Genomic DNA, 16238 nt, shown 5'->3' with positions numbered 1-16238 from the left:
ATATATTATAATAAAAGGAAGAGTTTGCCTGCGTGTCTCGATCATAATTTCAAAAACGTTTTAGCTAACATCCTAAAATTTTATCAGCGAGTGAAAGGGACAATTTTAGACCTCAGGTACAAAAAATCGTTAAAAAAATATAATTAGATCGTTCAGGAGAGACATTTGAAAAATGGAATTTTCTCATTGATTTAGCAGAAGCCATTGATAAAAACTAAATAAAAGATGATTCCGCTATCTCAATTGGTTAAAAGATAACATTCGTGATATTTGCTCCATTCAATAAAAAAAATTGTTTTTTTGCAATTTAATTATTTTTTACTCGTTATTTCAGTTGCGCTTTATGAACAAAGTGAATGGCATTGAGCCGTAGTTGGGAAAACTACGTCAACAAATTAGTATTTCTAAGGTTATTTCAAACCACGTATTTATTATGTCTGTAGTTACGCTTTTAAAGCATGTTTCGATAAATTTTAAGACAAAAAAAAATAACTTACGTATTAAAGAGCTAAACTATAGTATTTATTTAGGAGATACGTGGAAATACGTTATTCTACAGTTGATACTATTAGCTGACAATTAATTTTGGCAATAATAAATTAATTAAATTAATTGAAATTATATAATAAATTATGGACGGAAAAACAAAATTAAAAAAGAAAAGGTACTTATTCGTTTTGAGAAACAATAAATAATGGCCATACTATTATTGCTATAACTTTGGTAATATGTATTAATGGTATTATGGTAAATGGTGCAGTTTTAATTGATATCAAATACACTAATGCGTGTACAGAAAATAAAAAATGTATCAATACTGTACAGTTTTAGTACATATATAGTGGTAAAAGGTTTTTACGACCCCTGGAAAGGTATAAGTACAGGAGAAAATAGCTTGGTTGCGTTCAATTCTGACGATCATGAGTTAGCCTCGAGCAACAACATCGTGGATTATGATGCTGAATATATTTCATACTTAATTTGATGAGATAAACTACTAAAACGCGTTTTACTTAATCAAATAATGTAAAGCCTACGAAAAAGATAAAAAAATAGCTATAAATTTTAAAATGTAAGGAATAATCTTCGTTATATTAATTAAGTCGGTATATATCTTTCAATTTTGTGCATGATTTCGTATTATTGTTCATTACTGATTGATTGATTATTTGCTTTTTTTTTCGAAAATGTGTATTCAGCAAGAAGCTGAAGGAACAAAAGAATACAACAGAGACAAATTTTATAAAAAAAGTATTTTAAATATTCTTGCCAAAAGGTGAATATAGTTAAAGATCTCAGTAAAAGTTTTAAAGAAAATACAAAGCAACATAGATAATTTTTGTAGAAATGGTATTACTGTTCATGAAACAGCGCTTTTATGACTACTCAAGTCTATTCCAAACGCATAGTATCTTTCTCCTTTCTATTTCTACTAGAAACATGTTTCAGTATATGCTATCGTAAATTCAGTCGAATTAATTAAAAACCAATTGGTTGGTATGTTTCTTTTTAGAATATTCTATCCTTGTTTTAAGTTTAAAATGTTCAGTCAACAAAATAAAACAAGAATAATTTTGAAAACTTTTGCACCAGGAATCAAATGTTCATATTCTGAAAAAAAAAACAATCTTAATATTTCAAATATTTTTATTAGCTAATGCATAATGTAATTAAATTAGGCACAAAAATGCGTCTTTTAATTAAGCCGCACCATACTGCTTTCATGTGACAAATTTGAACTTTTGAGCGTTGAGATATGGATCTAAAGAGCTATGTCCTCATGATTAGTAAGAAGACCAGTAAGCCGGGATAGCCTAGTTGGTAGAGCGTTGGGCCCGTGTCCAGGAGGTCGTGTGTATGCACGTTATATCTGTCCTCTATGTTCCCACAACAAGTCATACCTCTGGGGTACTAAATAGGAAATTGATGATTCTCTGGTTCTGGTCAAAATTGCTATCTGTGGATGAATGAATGAATGTATGATTAGGTCCGCTCTATAAACGGGTTGTGACGTATGTGTGGTTGAATTCGTATTCTTGGCCATAGATGGCGCCACTGCAAAACAAGAAACACACCCTCTGCCTTAAATTAGCTCGGCTTCACTAAGTAGGCTCGCTGGTATTGGCAAGTAGCATTAGAAAAAACAACAACAAGAAGACCAGTTACATTTAGTTCCTAAATGTTATTTGTTTACTTTTTTTAATTTACTAAATCTTTGAAAGTAATAACGCAAATCAAAACATATTTTTACTCAATACTAGCACATGTGTCCTTTTTAATTTGTTATCTAAAGATATTTCATACAAAAAATCATTTAAGTAAATTCTTTTCTAATTATTGTAATAATTGTCGAAAAAATTTAAACTTCAATTTATTAAACTCTTTAAACTATGCAATTTTAAATAGTGAGTTATAAAATTATTATTGAATTGTTACCGAGAGTGAAAAGACATTTCAAAATATCTTATTTTTGAATTCGTATTTTTCAGATTTTGTTTCAATCCAATCATGAAAGAATATTCGATTTTTCCATTTAAAATTAGGTAATGCCAGTGAGTAAAAAAATAGTTAAACCTTACTATTATATTATCGATCTTCTTTAAAAATGATAATAAATAATTATTAAAAATCTTATCTCACATGATCTCATTCCTTTAACATGATCACATTCATATTTGTCATCGTCAGATGAATTAGTCTTGCAAACAGAAACAAAAAATCAATTGATACGCGCAATTAGTTTCAATGATACGGAAGAATACACAAACAAAATGTTTTATACAGAGGATGTATACAATAGGAAGTTGATTGAAACCCAAGTAATAGTAAAAATATTTTACATTAATTAATCAAAATGTGACATCCAGTTTTGGAAATTCACTGAAAGAATTCTGGATCAAATTACGTTGAAAAGTCAGGGTGCAGTACTTTTTACAGCACAAATCCTTTATATCGCAAAATTTAACTTAACAAAAAAATCTGACAAATCGCAATTTTTATATGACCCGTAAGAATGATAATAAGATTTCTTACGGATATAAATAACAGCAAAATAAAAGTCAGAATATACAATAAGCACATTAGTCATCAGTTTCGGATCATTTGTTCATCAGTTTAAATTATTTCTTTTGAAAACTAATTAAAATTTCCAAAACTAAACCTGTTTAAATTTAAATTTTGGTTTTTAAATCCAAATGAGATTTTTAAAAAAATGCATAAGGACAATTATTTTCTTCCCTAATTACAGAAAAATTTGCATATTTAAAAATAAAAAGTGTTATTAGGATGAAATTTTGCAATCGTCGATTTTCATCCTGACATTAAAATGCGGCTCAAAGGAACTAATCTTTCTGATTCTGAGAAAGATAAAATTGTTGCTTTTCGAGAATGTGTGCATGGGAAATTTCAAAAGGAATCAAGGATCTAAAACAGTCGTTAATAATTTTCTAAAAAATCATAGAGTGTATGGCATGAAAAAAAAGAACTGGAAGACCAGAAATTTGCACTCATCGACAGAAAAAGAATAACCGTCCGGAAAACTTGCCAGAAGAAAGAAACTGCAAATGAAGTTAGACGAAATTTGAATTGACCATTTTCATCAAGGACTGTTTAATATGTTTTAAATAAACATCTTCATCTTTTTTTTATGTGTCACGTACACTTCTTACAAATCAACATAAGAGAAGACATGTTGACTTTATCAAAAATGGACAGATCATTTTTTCTGACAAAAGAAAGTTCAACCTTGATGAACCTGATGATTTTCATTATCTTTGGTATGATCTGCAAAAGTGCTTTCCGAATGTCAATATGGTGGTGGCTCAGTGATGGTTTGGGAAGCTTTTGCGGCAAATGGAACCACTCCAATGGTCTTTATCAATAGTAAAATTAATTCCGACAAATATGTCGATATGTTAGGAGAAAGTTTGTTACCTGAAGCGCCACTGATTACTTAAATGGACTATATTTTTCTACAAGATAATGCTTCGATACACATTACTAAGAGAGCAAAACCTTTGTTTGAAGCTTATTCTGTGAATTTAATTCATTGGCCAGTGAGGAGTCCTGATCTTATTCCAATCGAAAACTTATGGGGACTTGTAGCTTGAGAATTAAGTTCATAAAAATTGCGCAAAATATCAATGCAACAGGATCTTGTCTTCGCTATCAAGTAAGCTTAGGAAACAATTTCCGTGGATACTTTAAGATATCTTTCAGGATCCATGACCTCTCGGCTTACTCAAGGGATTTTATTTTATTTTATAACCGTCGTTGAACAGCCGACCCAATTTCATGGGTTTACGACTACTTACGTTCAACTCCGTAGCCTTGTAATTTTGAACCAATCCAGAAGACAAGGTAACTCCTGGATCAGTACCCCCAGAGGTATTGATTTGTTGTGGGAACATGGAGGACTTTGAGACTCGACAGATTTAACGTGCATCAGTCACCATTTACTACACGGAGAGTCTTCGGCCGGCGAGGATCGAACACACGACCGCTTGGATATGGGCCCAGCGCCCTACCGACCAGGCTATCCCGGCCCTTTACTCAAGGGATTGAAAAAAAAGATATCCAACCTAAGTATGAAATTAATTTTAAAAAATTTTCAAAAAAAAGTCACAGTCAGTTTCTCTTTTTACCACTGTCTACAGAAAGGCTCCAGTGTGTTAACAGACAGTGTGTCCCCTGATGAAGTGCTGCTTTTGTTAATATCTTTAGAATTTCGTTTTTGCTTGTTTTTAGTTTCTAACTTATATTTAAATTGAAAAAAAGTAGTTTTCCTGATTATTAACGAAAATTTTAAGTATTAAGAAGCATGTTCTTAAATTTTTTTCCCATATATCCGTTAGTGTTAATTTTTGTAAAATCCCTATTTTTAAACCAAATTTTATTTTTTATGCGCTATAAGTTCACAAAATTATGCAACAGTCAAATATATAATAGTTTAATTTAGATGAAAAGAAAATAAAGCATACTTTCATTTAATTTAATGTTGTCCTTATACTCTTTCACGCACTGTATTATTAATGCTATACAGTAAAAGTAATATTTTTGCTAAAGTGAATTCGCTTAAAGAAATTTTAAGAAATAATTGTTTATTTACTTTTAGTTACCACTAAGTTTGATTTAAACTATTAAAAATTACGTTAAAAATTGCGTTTTTGAATGGTAAAAAGGGTTGAGATTTACCTATAATTTATATTAAAGAAAGAATTTTTTACGGCTCTTATGACCCTCAAAACTAAAATGACATATTTCTGAAACCAGCTTCTTGAAATATTTAGATAGGTGGATTCGTTATAATATAACTGGAAAGCATGCGACATTTTTCCAACGAAAAACTTTTGCGGTATCTTTTGTTTGTCATTTTAAGTTGTGGTATCAAAACGAAAAACGTGAAGCGCAAAAGCAAAAAAAAAAAAAAAAAAAAAAAAAAAAAAAAAAAAAAAAAAAAAAAAAAGGCTTTTAATTTAAAGAAAAAAACTCACACACATTTTTATTGTGTTTTTTCTCCTGTGTTCTTTTTATCAAGCTTTTTTTTCTCTTAAAAAATACTTAAATGCATGAAATAATAAACTTGTATACGTAAATTATTTAAGTAGAATTAAGAATGAATAAAACAATTAAAATATTTAGCTTGTTTTAGTTTAATCAGTATTTCATAAATTGAATTATTCAAGACAAATTTAAATTTATTTGCATCACAAAATAAATTTAAACAAAACTTCAAATATAAGGAAATTTATTATTTTATATGATGATATAATAAAATATTTTTATAATATTCAAAAGATTAAAAAATTTGATGTCAAATTTTTAATTTATTTTTGTGCACCACTAATTTTTAAATCAATATAACGGCTTAAAATATTATAAATTTTGAAAAATTAACAATGCATTTTTTATCAAAACAAATGTAGAAAATATTTTTAGAAAACTGAAAATTACTAAAATATTATATTTTGCTTTTATTTAAAAAGAAAACTTAACTAAAAGAAATCCTTCACACACACAATGTACAAAAAAATATGAAAATCGTATTAGGATTAGATAGAGGACTAGGTTTTCAAATTAATCAATATTTTTCATTATGCAGAGTGTTTAGTTAAAACCATCCTTTATGTGTATTTTTAAACTCTTTAAAAATTCAAACAAAAGATGTTTGCGATGGCAAATTTGAGCAAAGAAAAAAACAAAAATGCGATTGAAATCTGACAAATTTGAGTAGATGGTTTAAATACCTTATAGTTTAAATACCTTTCAATTAGGTTTTATTACCAGAATTATGCTGTTGTTGTTTTTTTAACCAGAAATATCTGTATAATCGGTACGGGAATTTTATCAGAATATTTTTCTCCATGTACATAAATGCAAAAGTTCTTAAAAAAATCTTTAAAAATTTAAAGAGTGATAATGAGTAATTTTTAAAAGTCTTTCGTGCAAATTCTAGTAAATATCTGAACTATTCAAAAATGTTCGTCATTATACCGTGACTAAGAGTATTTTCAAATAAATTTGAGATTCTTTGCAATAGAAATCAGAACAGTAAATAAATAAGCTTTTTTCAAATGATATGACCACCACTTTTCAGTTTTTAACTAAAAATTGATTCATAGCGTTTCTAACTCAAATGCTAGACAATTCCATTCTATTGAACTTCGCGAGCATCATATTCATGATAAATAAAATTAAATTTTGAACTTCAGTGTGAAAAATGGAGCTTATAAAAATTTTATTTGAAAACTGAGAAAAAGCTACCAGGAATCGTTTACAAAAAAGAGAGAAAAAAACAATTACTCCCACGCAATCACTGGTAACAAATGTAACTTTGTAAGAACAATTTGCAATAGGGGGTATCGTTAATGGTTGGTTTTCACTTTCTTTTTCCCGCCCTTTTACGTCATCTTGTCGTGGCTGACGCCCTCTGTGGCCGAATTTCGAAACCCTGCAAGAATCTTATGATCGAGGTGTGCATGAAAAAGAATATCCGATGTCTCCAACCAGATACACACCCAAGATGGAGGTTGACAAAATTTAAGAAAGGGGTCAAAGAGGAGACAACAAGAAAAAGAAATTGCGTTTTAGTATAAAAGGAAGATTCGCTTTCAAATCAGCATCACAACTCCTCTTGGATTATCACTTCTGTGCATATTCATAACTTAGAGAGATGTTTACCAAGGTAAGTTTTGTTAAATATGTATTCAAATAAGGAAATTTTCAAATAAGTTAAGTATTCAAATAAGTTATGTCAAAACTTAATATTTAAATTTTCAAATAAGTCATGTCGAAACTTAATATTTAAATTTTCAAATAAGTTATGTCAAAACTTAATATTTAAATTTTCAAATAAGTTATGTCAAAACTTAATATTTAAATTTGCTTTTTTCAAAAGAAGAATAGTTTCATTTCTAAAGATTAACTATTGCTTTCAAAAAATTACTAAACAATTTAATTTTAAAATAACTTTAGATCAACTTTTAATTGATAAAAACAAATTATAGTCTAAATAGAAATTTAAAAAATTCTTTATATATAGACCTAGCATAACGAAATACTACAAAATAAATCCTAAACATTATTCAGGCTATGTGAATGCAAATAAATAATATCGAAATGATTCTGCTAGAATTAAAAATACTATTCTACTTGCTTGCTTTTAATACCTTAAAAACTAAAAGTATTAGATTAGTAATTTTAATGTTTTTTAAATTTCAAAAATTAATTGCTCTTAAACAGTTTTAATATTTTAAAATTATGATTCATATTTTAAACTTTCAACTCATCTGAAAGTTGATAAGTTATTTTAGTATACTCTTTCATTAATTATCAAAATTAATATTGTATTAATATTGCAAAATTATTGCATAATAAATAATAACTCACTATTTACATAAATGTAATAAAGTTACAGAAATATAACAAATGCAGTGAAATTATGATAAATAACTACTTATTACATTCGGTTCTGTTAAAATATTAGATAATTAATTATTTACGGGTTTTGTATTTAAAAAATTTTAAAATATGCAATTTTTTTAACTTTTTTAACGCCTGAATAGAATTAACTATATATCTGGTGCAAAGCAGCATAAATTTTAAAACTACATAACATATTACTTTGTAGTATGTACACTCTTACTCAGTCTTCTATTATTTTATTCTTAGTTTTAAGTAATTATACATTATAATTATTATAAAAATATGCAACTACAAAACTCTAAAAATAGTATGAAAAATTAAAAAAAATCGTCTTTATTCAGTTTCACGAGTTGAAACTCACTCAACGAAGTATTTTAATATATTCCTATTTAAATATTTGTACATTGATAATATCTATGATTCTGATATGTAGGAATCAAAATACGAAAGAGTTATGCGTTAGCACATTTCGAAGCAACTCACTTCAAAACAAACTATTTAAAGTAAATTTGTTAAAGTAGATGACAAGTTAATTGAAAATTTTAAATTTGAAAGAATCTAGATGATGGTATAAGCACTTGACAAAAAATTATCCAGTATCTTACAACAAAACTTCTGATTAAATTATAGTATTCGTCTTTCTTCACATATAATTTCAACAAAATTTTACTTTTAAAGTTTATCCTACTAATGATGAAGAATTTTTTTCAATAAAATAGCTTTACGTAATCATGAATTCTGTTTAAAAATCGGTTGTAGTCGTTCAACATCAGTTTTAGCTTGTAAAAATTATTCTCTCACATTGCATCAATAATAATAATTCATTCCATAAATTTATAGAGGGCAGCATTATGCATTTATGCAAATCAATCATTAAATTTCTTAACAAATAAATCATCTATTAGATTTAAATTTTGCTTAATAATTTGCTTAAAAATAAATGGAAAATTCATACGGTAAAAAATTATTAATTCGAAGAATTTAATTAGAAAAAAATTCACAAACATACAACTTTCTTCAATTAATATGCTTTGACTATAACAACGTTTCGATTATATGCTAACAGATAGCAGCACCATCAAAAATTCGATGACGAGAGGGAAAAAAAACTTATGAAAATGTTTGAAATATAAAATAAATATTTATATTTTTCATTTTCAATAATGTTACGGATGTTACAGATCAGCGATTTTCAGAATTTTCCTGTTTAGAATTAAATTTGTTATTTAATAACAGCTATACATTTTATCAAAATATAATCATCTCTATAAAAAAAAAAACATTCTTCACATATCAGTGCATTATTGAGCTAATGAATTTTATGTTATTAGATTTTGCTTGAAAAGCATATTTCACCATATGTTAATACAAATAATACAAATTCCATTTATGTACATTATATTAATGAATATACTGAACTGAAATAATTTTTTATAGGCTCTTGTTTGCTTGTTTGTTGTTGGTTGCACTTTTGCACAAGATTATTCTGATGACCAGAATGCCAGGGAACAACAGTTTGCACCAAATTATGCTCATCAAGGATATAGAAATGATATATACGTAAGTTTATTGCAAGTATTTCTTTTTAAATTCTTCATGAAAGGATTCTTTTTGGTTACTCTTCGATTTAATACATTTTTCCTTTTAAATTTCTAATTACATCTATAAATGTCTTTAAAGTTCAGAGCCTAAAAATTGCACCATAAGACTGTTTGCCACAATCCTTTTCCCAATGAAAATAAAATAACCTAAGTTTGGTGTTTTACACTCGAGGCAAAGATTTAATTTTAAACTAGAAATACTGTTTTTCTTTAAAGAGTTTATTGGTGTTTAAAACGAACAAATGGTTAAAATAATTGAAAAAAATTGAACTTAATAAATTTAATTGATGAGACGTTTCCACCTAGATGAAACTCATTAATATATATAATTCTCAATTTTCACGTATTTTTAAGAGCACAAACAATGCAGAATTGGAGTAAGTTTTCAAATATTTAAAAATTAAATCATAAGCGTATATTATTTATAAAAATAACTAAAAAGATTGCCAAAATGTAACCTAAAACTTAATAATAACTATCATTAATTCACAATTATAAAATATATGTGTTATTAATTAAAGTTTAATTAATTGAAAAAAAATTTTACGTTTCTTAGAGTTATTGAGTTTTTAAAATAAAAAAAAATGTACCTAGTTTGGCAATTTTTTTTATTGAATGCTATATTTGCATCAGCCAGTTAAAACAGGAAAAAATAATTGTTTCAATAGTTTTAGATTTTTTTTTTTAACTATTCACGTCAAATAATATTTACCCATATTTCCAAGTATACTAAAATTACTGAACAACTAAAAATCATAATAATTTTATTTTCATAGATTTAAATTTAACTTACACAAATATTAAATTATTACCAATCATTTTATATTCAGAAGAACCACGTGCAGTACAAAATTTGAATTGATTTTATGATTTTATTTTGGTACAAAAATTTATCAAATTATTTTCTCAAACAAGTGATTGAGAATGATCGAAAAAGCAAACGATATGGATAAATTTCTTTTACAAACAAATTCACTCTTTTATGATAAGTTATAATGATAAGTTTGCTTTTACTAAATTTCCCTTAATTTGATTTTATAATCAAAAACTTCTTTTTTGTTATCTTTGGTGAAAGATAACTGTTAAAGTTGTCGGGTGTTTTTGAAAATTTTAAAATCTTCATAAATTACACACTTTTTGCAAAATATTTTTTTAAATGTTGAAATTCTAGTAATTTTTTTTAAGAAGTAAACTTAAGTATTACTTCATTTCACGTATTACTCATTTAATTACATTAAATTTCAGAAATTTAGCGATTCGGAAATTTAAATTCCATTAAGGTTCACGAATAATAACTCTCTAACAAATACGGAATAGGATTATCAGTTTGATATTCTAATATTTAATTTCGCACAATTTATTCCTTTTGATTTCACCCAATTTTGTTACTTTCACTTACTTTTTATAAAAAGACTAATAACTTCATCTTTAAAATTCTGTCCATCTTATACCTTTACCCATATAATTTTGTTTCAGTTTTTGTGCTATAATTAGTAATCATTTGAATCGGACAAAAGCATTGACTAAATTTCAAAGAAGTTTTGACTCCATTAAATTAAATAATAAGACAGTCATACATTTTTATATAATTTCAGTATGTTTTAAATATGTCTTTAATATGTATTTTTAGTCAATGTATATTTGCATCATATATTTATTCAATATATATATTTTTGTTATATATTTATTCAATTCATATTTTTCAATAACTTTAACAAATATGTAGCTAATATCGAAAAGATTCTTGATCTTAATTGGGTTTTCTTTCTCGTTATGATTTTTTTATTATCATTTAAAGTGTTACAAGTATTTATTAATAAGTAATAGTTTTGTATTTTTAAGTTTTGCAATACAGTCTCTAAAAAAGTAAGTTTTTAGACAAACTTTTAAAAAAATTTCAATTGCTGTATAAAAATGTTACATTTATTTCTATTCTATACCACTCATTTTTGACACACTTCTCACCAGTCTATATTAAATTTACCCTAAAATTTAATAAAATGAAGCATTTTTTTAAAAATTTTGCATTTATTTCTATACTATACCACCCATTTTTGACACACTTCTCACCAGTCTATATTAAATTCACCCTAAAATTTCATAAAGTGAAGCATTTCTTTAAATTTCCATTAATTTCTAATTTGCAACTGTTCTGTAATAATATTAAAAAGTACGTTGGTTATACTGTTCGTACTAAAGTGAAGCATTTAGCTTTAAAATATAATCCCTCTGCAAAATCACTAAATTTCAATTTGGTTTGACAATAAATATCAATTCAGACATTGAAGAAACTGTTGTTTAACTTTCAGGAAACAGGTAAAGCAGAGCCATACGATTTCGGCTTCCAAAGCACCGATGAATTTGGAACCATTATGAACCGAAAGGAATCATCAGACAGCAACGGAGCCGTCCGTGGTAGCTACGGTTATACCGATCCATTTGGTGTTTTCCGACATGTCGACTACGTTGCCGACGAATTTGGATTCAGAGCTGAAGTTAAATCTAACGAACCAGGTATGGGAACCCAAAGCCCCGCTAATGTTCAAATCTATGCCGAGCCTCCACCCGCTGGTGTCATCGTTGAGCGACCATACTACCATCCACATGGATACTTACAAGGTGGACAAAATGGACAAGCCTCAGCTCAACAACAACAGAAAAGAAACCCAACTGCTTCAGGTAGCAACCAATCTCGTCAAGTAAGGCCAGTGTCTGGATCTTCCGGATCAAGAGGTTCAGGATCAACATCAGGAAACAGAGTTGCTGTCTACCCCTACGTTGCACCTCAACAAAATGCTTTCTCTTCTAACGCTCTGAGCACTAGCCAATACCCACAAACTGTCAGCAGCCAGTATGCAGCCAACGCAGCAGCAGCTTCTGCAAGTGGTAGCCAATACTCTTCCGGATCTGCCTACCAATCATCAGCCAGTGTTTACCCAAGCAGAAATGCCTATTTAGATTCTCAGAGCTATGCTTCCCAATCTGCCAGTCAGCATAGAGCATCAGCTGGATCTTCCTCCGCCTCCAGTGCTCAGCAGCCAATTGTTGCTAAACCTTATGATGGACCCACATACAAAGTTGGAAACCCACACATAACTGATCTTTCCCGAAGTGAAAGACAAGAAAGTGGAACCATTTTGTTACCAACCCTCGTTACAGGAGGAGCTCCTACAACTTTAGTTAAGCACATCCACACTTACCCATCTGCTCAAGTAGCATAAGCAGTTAGCATTTGAGGGATCTGGTGATTATCCTCATCAGGATGGTAATTAAAGCACTTTAAGTTGTAAGGCTGATGATTAAGTTATTTGGACAGTTAAATTTCCTTTGTATATTTGGACAATTAATTGTAATTGCAAGTGTTACAACGGTGCTATTTTGTCCTTTAATTTATTGTATTTATTCGTATAGGTTGAGGATTTTTTTTTTATTATTTGCATTATTTTTATGTTAAAGATAATTTAAAAACATACTCTGTATAAAATTGCAAATCAAATAAAAGTCTAAAGTTTGTAAATGTTGTATTTTGTATTTATTAAAATGTAGTAGTGTAAGTTACCATATTTAATAAATGGATGAGCATAGAAACGCTTCTTTATTTTATTTCTTGTTTCACTGAAATAGAATCGGAATACAAACTATAGTTAATGTACCACGAAATTTTAATAAATAAAATAATTTTGGCAATTATATGTCATAATTTAGGCTCTATTTCGATGCTTTATTTTTACCTTAGGAAAGATGGACAGTAAAAAACTTTTGATTAAGAAAAATTCTTACTAAGTTAAATGCCAAAAATAATGTTAGCAACCTACAGCCTATCCATATATCTACAGCCTATCTATATATTTTACTTTTGAAACCCTTGCGTTAATGTTACATAATGCTACATAATAGCAACGCTTAGAATAATCTCATTTGAAAACATTTTGTAACTTATATTCATCATCATCATCATATTTGGCCAGACAGCCCAATAGGGGCCAATGCCTTCCTCTGAAGATTTCACCATAATGACTTCCAATTTATCTTTGATCACCAATTCTTTTCATAAATTGCAAGAAAATCAGACTCCAACGCATCAGCCCATCTCCGCGGCTTTCCCCGCTCTCTAGGTCAAAAATCCAATTTTTTTTATTATTATTATTATATTGTCATCACTAATTCGAATCATGTGGACCACTCAATTCATTCCATTTATTTTTAAGTATTTAATAATATCAGGTTTTTTATAAATCTTGTTCAATTTAAATTTAAATATCCTTCTCCAGTCATTGTTTTCATTTACACTACGAAGTATTCTCCGCAAAATCTTTCTCTCTAATATTGCGATACAATTTTCCTCCAGTTTCGTCATCCTCCATCTTGTTACGAAATCCATAATTTATATTAAACCATTTATAACTAAAATGAAAACAACAGTTGCTTTATTTTAAAAATAAACTCGCAAAAATCCACAAAAAACAAACAACGACTTAAAAAAATCTGCTTGAAATAGCACCATTAAAAACAAATGCACATCAGTGTATTAAATTAAATTTTAATTTAAAATAAAGTAATACCTTATAACTTTCTGTGTTGTTTTCAAAAATAATTTTCATAGAAGTAATCCTCCTGAATTAAATTTTATTTCAATTTCGAGGACTTTAATCAATCTCTTTATTAAAATAAATATTGAATCTAGATGTATTCTTAAAATAGTGACTAATCATTCATAAAAAAAATTTAAAAAAACGTTCCTTTTAAAATTATTACAGGTAATTAGTGTTTAGATTAATGTGTACATGGTGTTTCTCTAATTTGAAAGCAAAAAAAAACTTGCTGGGTTATTTTAAACCTCCTACTGCTTCGAATTTTAATGGACTAAACAAACTATTAAAAGTGATTCCTGATTGTTTCGGCACGCTTTGAATAACATCTTGAACAAAAGTGTGAATGAGTGACCCACTTTTTTAAGAACTGGTTAAATCCTTAAGAAATATTCTACTTAATACCACGGAAAAAAATTTAGTTGTTACTAAGTTCTTCATGGCTAAAATTCTATAATAATGATAAAGGTATGATCATATTATAAATGTTAAACACAATGACATAAATAGTGTTGGTAACGATTTTCAAAATGTGTAGCAATAGCAGAGTATTGGAGCCGGTAATTGAAATGTTCGACTCCTGCTCCAGTCTTTCTTGAGAACTTAATTCCAACGCCAACTGCGGATTATATTCAATTAAAATTTCCGAAGAATCTCAGTAATGTAATGCTGTTAAATAATTGTTGATTTCAAATTATATATTTCTATTTTTTTATTTACAAATAAATTAAAAGACACTTTATATAATATTGCACTTTGTATTATAACACAGCGATTGAAGAAATAAATTTTAAGAAAAATATATTTTTAAAAAATATTGAAATTGTGCAAAACATTACAACAAAGGAACTACTAATAAATAATTCCCTCTCACATAAAAAGAAACTTCCTCTAAGAAAAATGTTTATTGATTTATTCAGGAACAAGAAAATTATTACAAATAATAAGCTAAATTCACTCGCATATTTTCATTCACTTATTAACTTATCTAAATTTGATTTTGGAATTAAGAAATTAAATTGTATAAATAAATTATTAATTATAACTTATTAATAATCTATTCATTAATCTTAATTTTTCAATAGATTAACGATTTTCTGCATTCCTTTTTAATAGTTCGATTAAACAGAGGATCAAAAACGTTCGAATGTGTTTAAACTTAGGATGAGTATTAATTTAAATATTTATTAATATATTCATTAGAGTATTGTATTTGCTTACATATGGAGTAAACAAAATAATTTTTATAAGATCAAAATCTTTTTTTTTCTCTTTTAATCTAAAAGGATCTAATTTTTAAATAATCGGAGTTGAGCAAAATATTTCAACTCCAATTCCTGTAAAAACCAACTCCACAGCTCTTCAGGAATACAAACATTTAAGATTAATTCGTAAATTATTAATTTTATTCTTTTTGCTATAACTACGTTTTTAGTATCCTGCTTCCTGTTCCTTAGGGTGGTATCTCACAATCAAATTATCTTCCACTTTCTGACAAACAAGAACACTTAAATCTCTATCCAAGATCTATGCTTGATGTCAGTAACAGAGCAATCTAACAGCTAGCTAACAATGGACTATGCTTATATGCTAATAATGCTTATAGCTACAAACAAAGTTTATTGCTTTAATATCGTCAAAGAGAATTTATTATCAATCGATGGTAAGACCCCTTTAAGATCAGCTAATGTGCTTAAATTTAAAATTCCTATGTTATGACATTATTTTCTGAATGCTGTAAGCAAGTATCGTCATTTTATCGCTAATTACATTATAGATCACTGTCCGATCTAAGCTATCTAAGTGGTCTAAGTTATCTAACGCAAAACTAAAAAGAAAAAAGCAATAATTTAAAATTAAAATTTTAAAAACTACGTTTTCTAAGTAGACTGGAAGGAAGAAAATAGCTTCATATCAATCAAACCGAAAATTCCGTTCATGTTTTTCGAAAGCGATGAACACTTCTGTTATGTCTGACAAGCATAAAATTGTTTTCTTCTCTTTAATAAACACAAACAAGTAGTTTTTAAGCTTTTCGCCTTGTTTTGTTACATTTCTTACTAAACATTTCATCAATTAACTACGATAAATGAAGTTTAATCAACAAAAAAAATTTCATTACTTA

At 27.8% G+C, this 16238-nt stretch overlaps 1 protein-coding gene across 1 annotated transcript; it reads left to right on the top strand.

The window, feature by feature from the left end:
* Positions 1-7035: 7035 nt before the first annotated feature.
* LOC107453933 (uncharacterized) lies at positions 7036-13112 on the top strand. Its single transcript, XM_016070958.4, has 3 exons — positions 7036-7183; positions 9361-9483; positions 11834-13112. Exons 1-3 carry the CDS (start codon positions 7172-7174, stop codon positions 12743-12745), a joined length of 1047 nt encoding a protein of 348 aa, XP_015926444.1. The 5' UTR covers positions 7036-7171; the 3' UTR covers positions 12746-13112.
* The last annotated feature ends 3126 nt before the right edge of the window (positions 13113-16238 follow it).

This window comes from Parasteatoda tepidariorum, chromosome 4 (assembly GCF_043381705.1).
Source record: "Parasteatoda tepidariorum isolate YZ-2023 chromosome 4, CAS_Ptep_4.0, whole genome shotgun sequence".
Classification (NCBI taxonomy): domain Eukaryota; kingdom Metazoa; phylum Arthropoda; class Arachnida; order Araneae; family Theridiidae; genus Parasteatoda; species Parasteatoda tepidariorum.
This window is presented reverse-complemented; position numbering and strand designations above follow the sequence as displayed.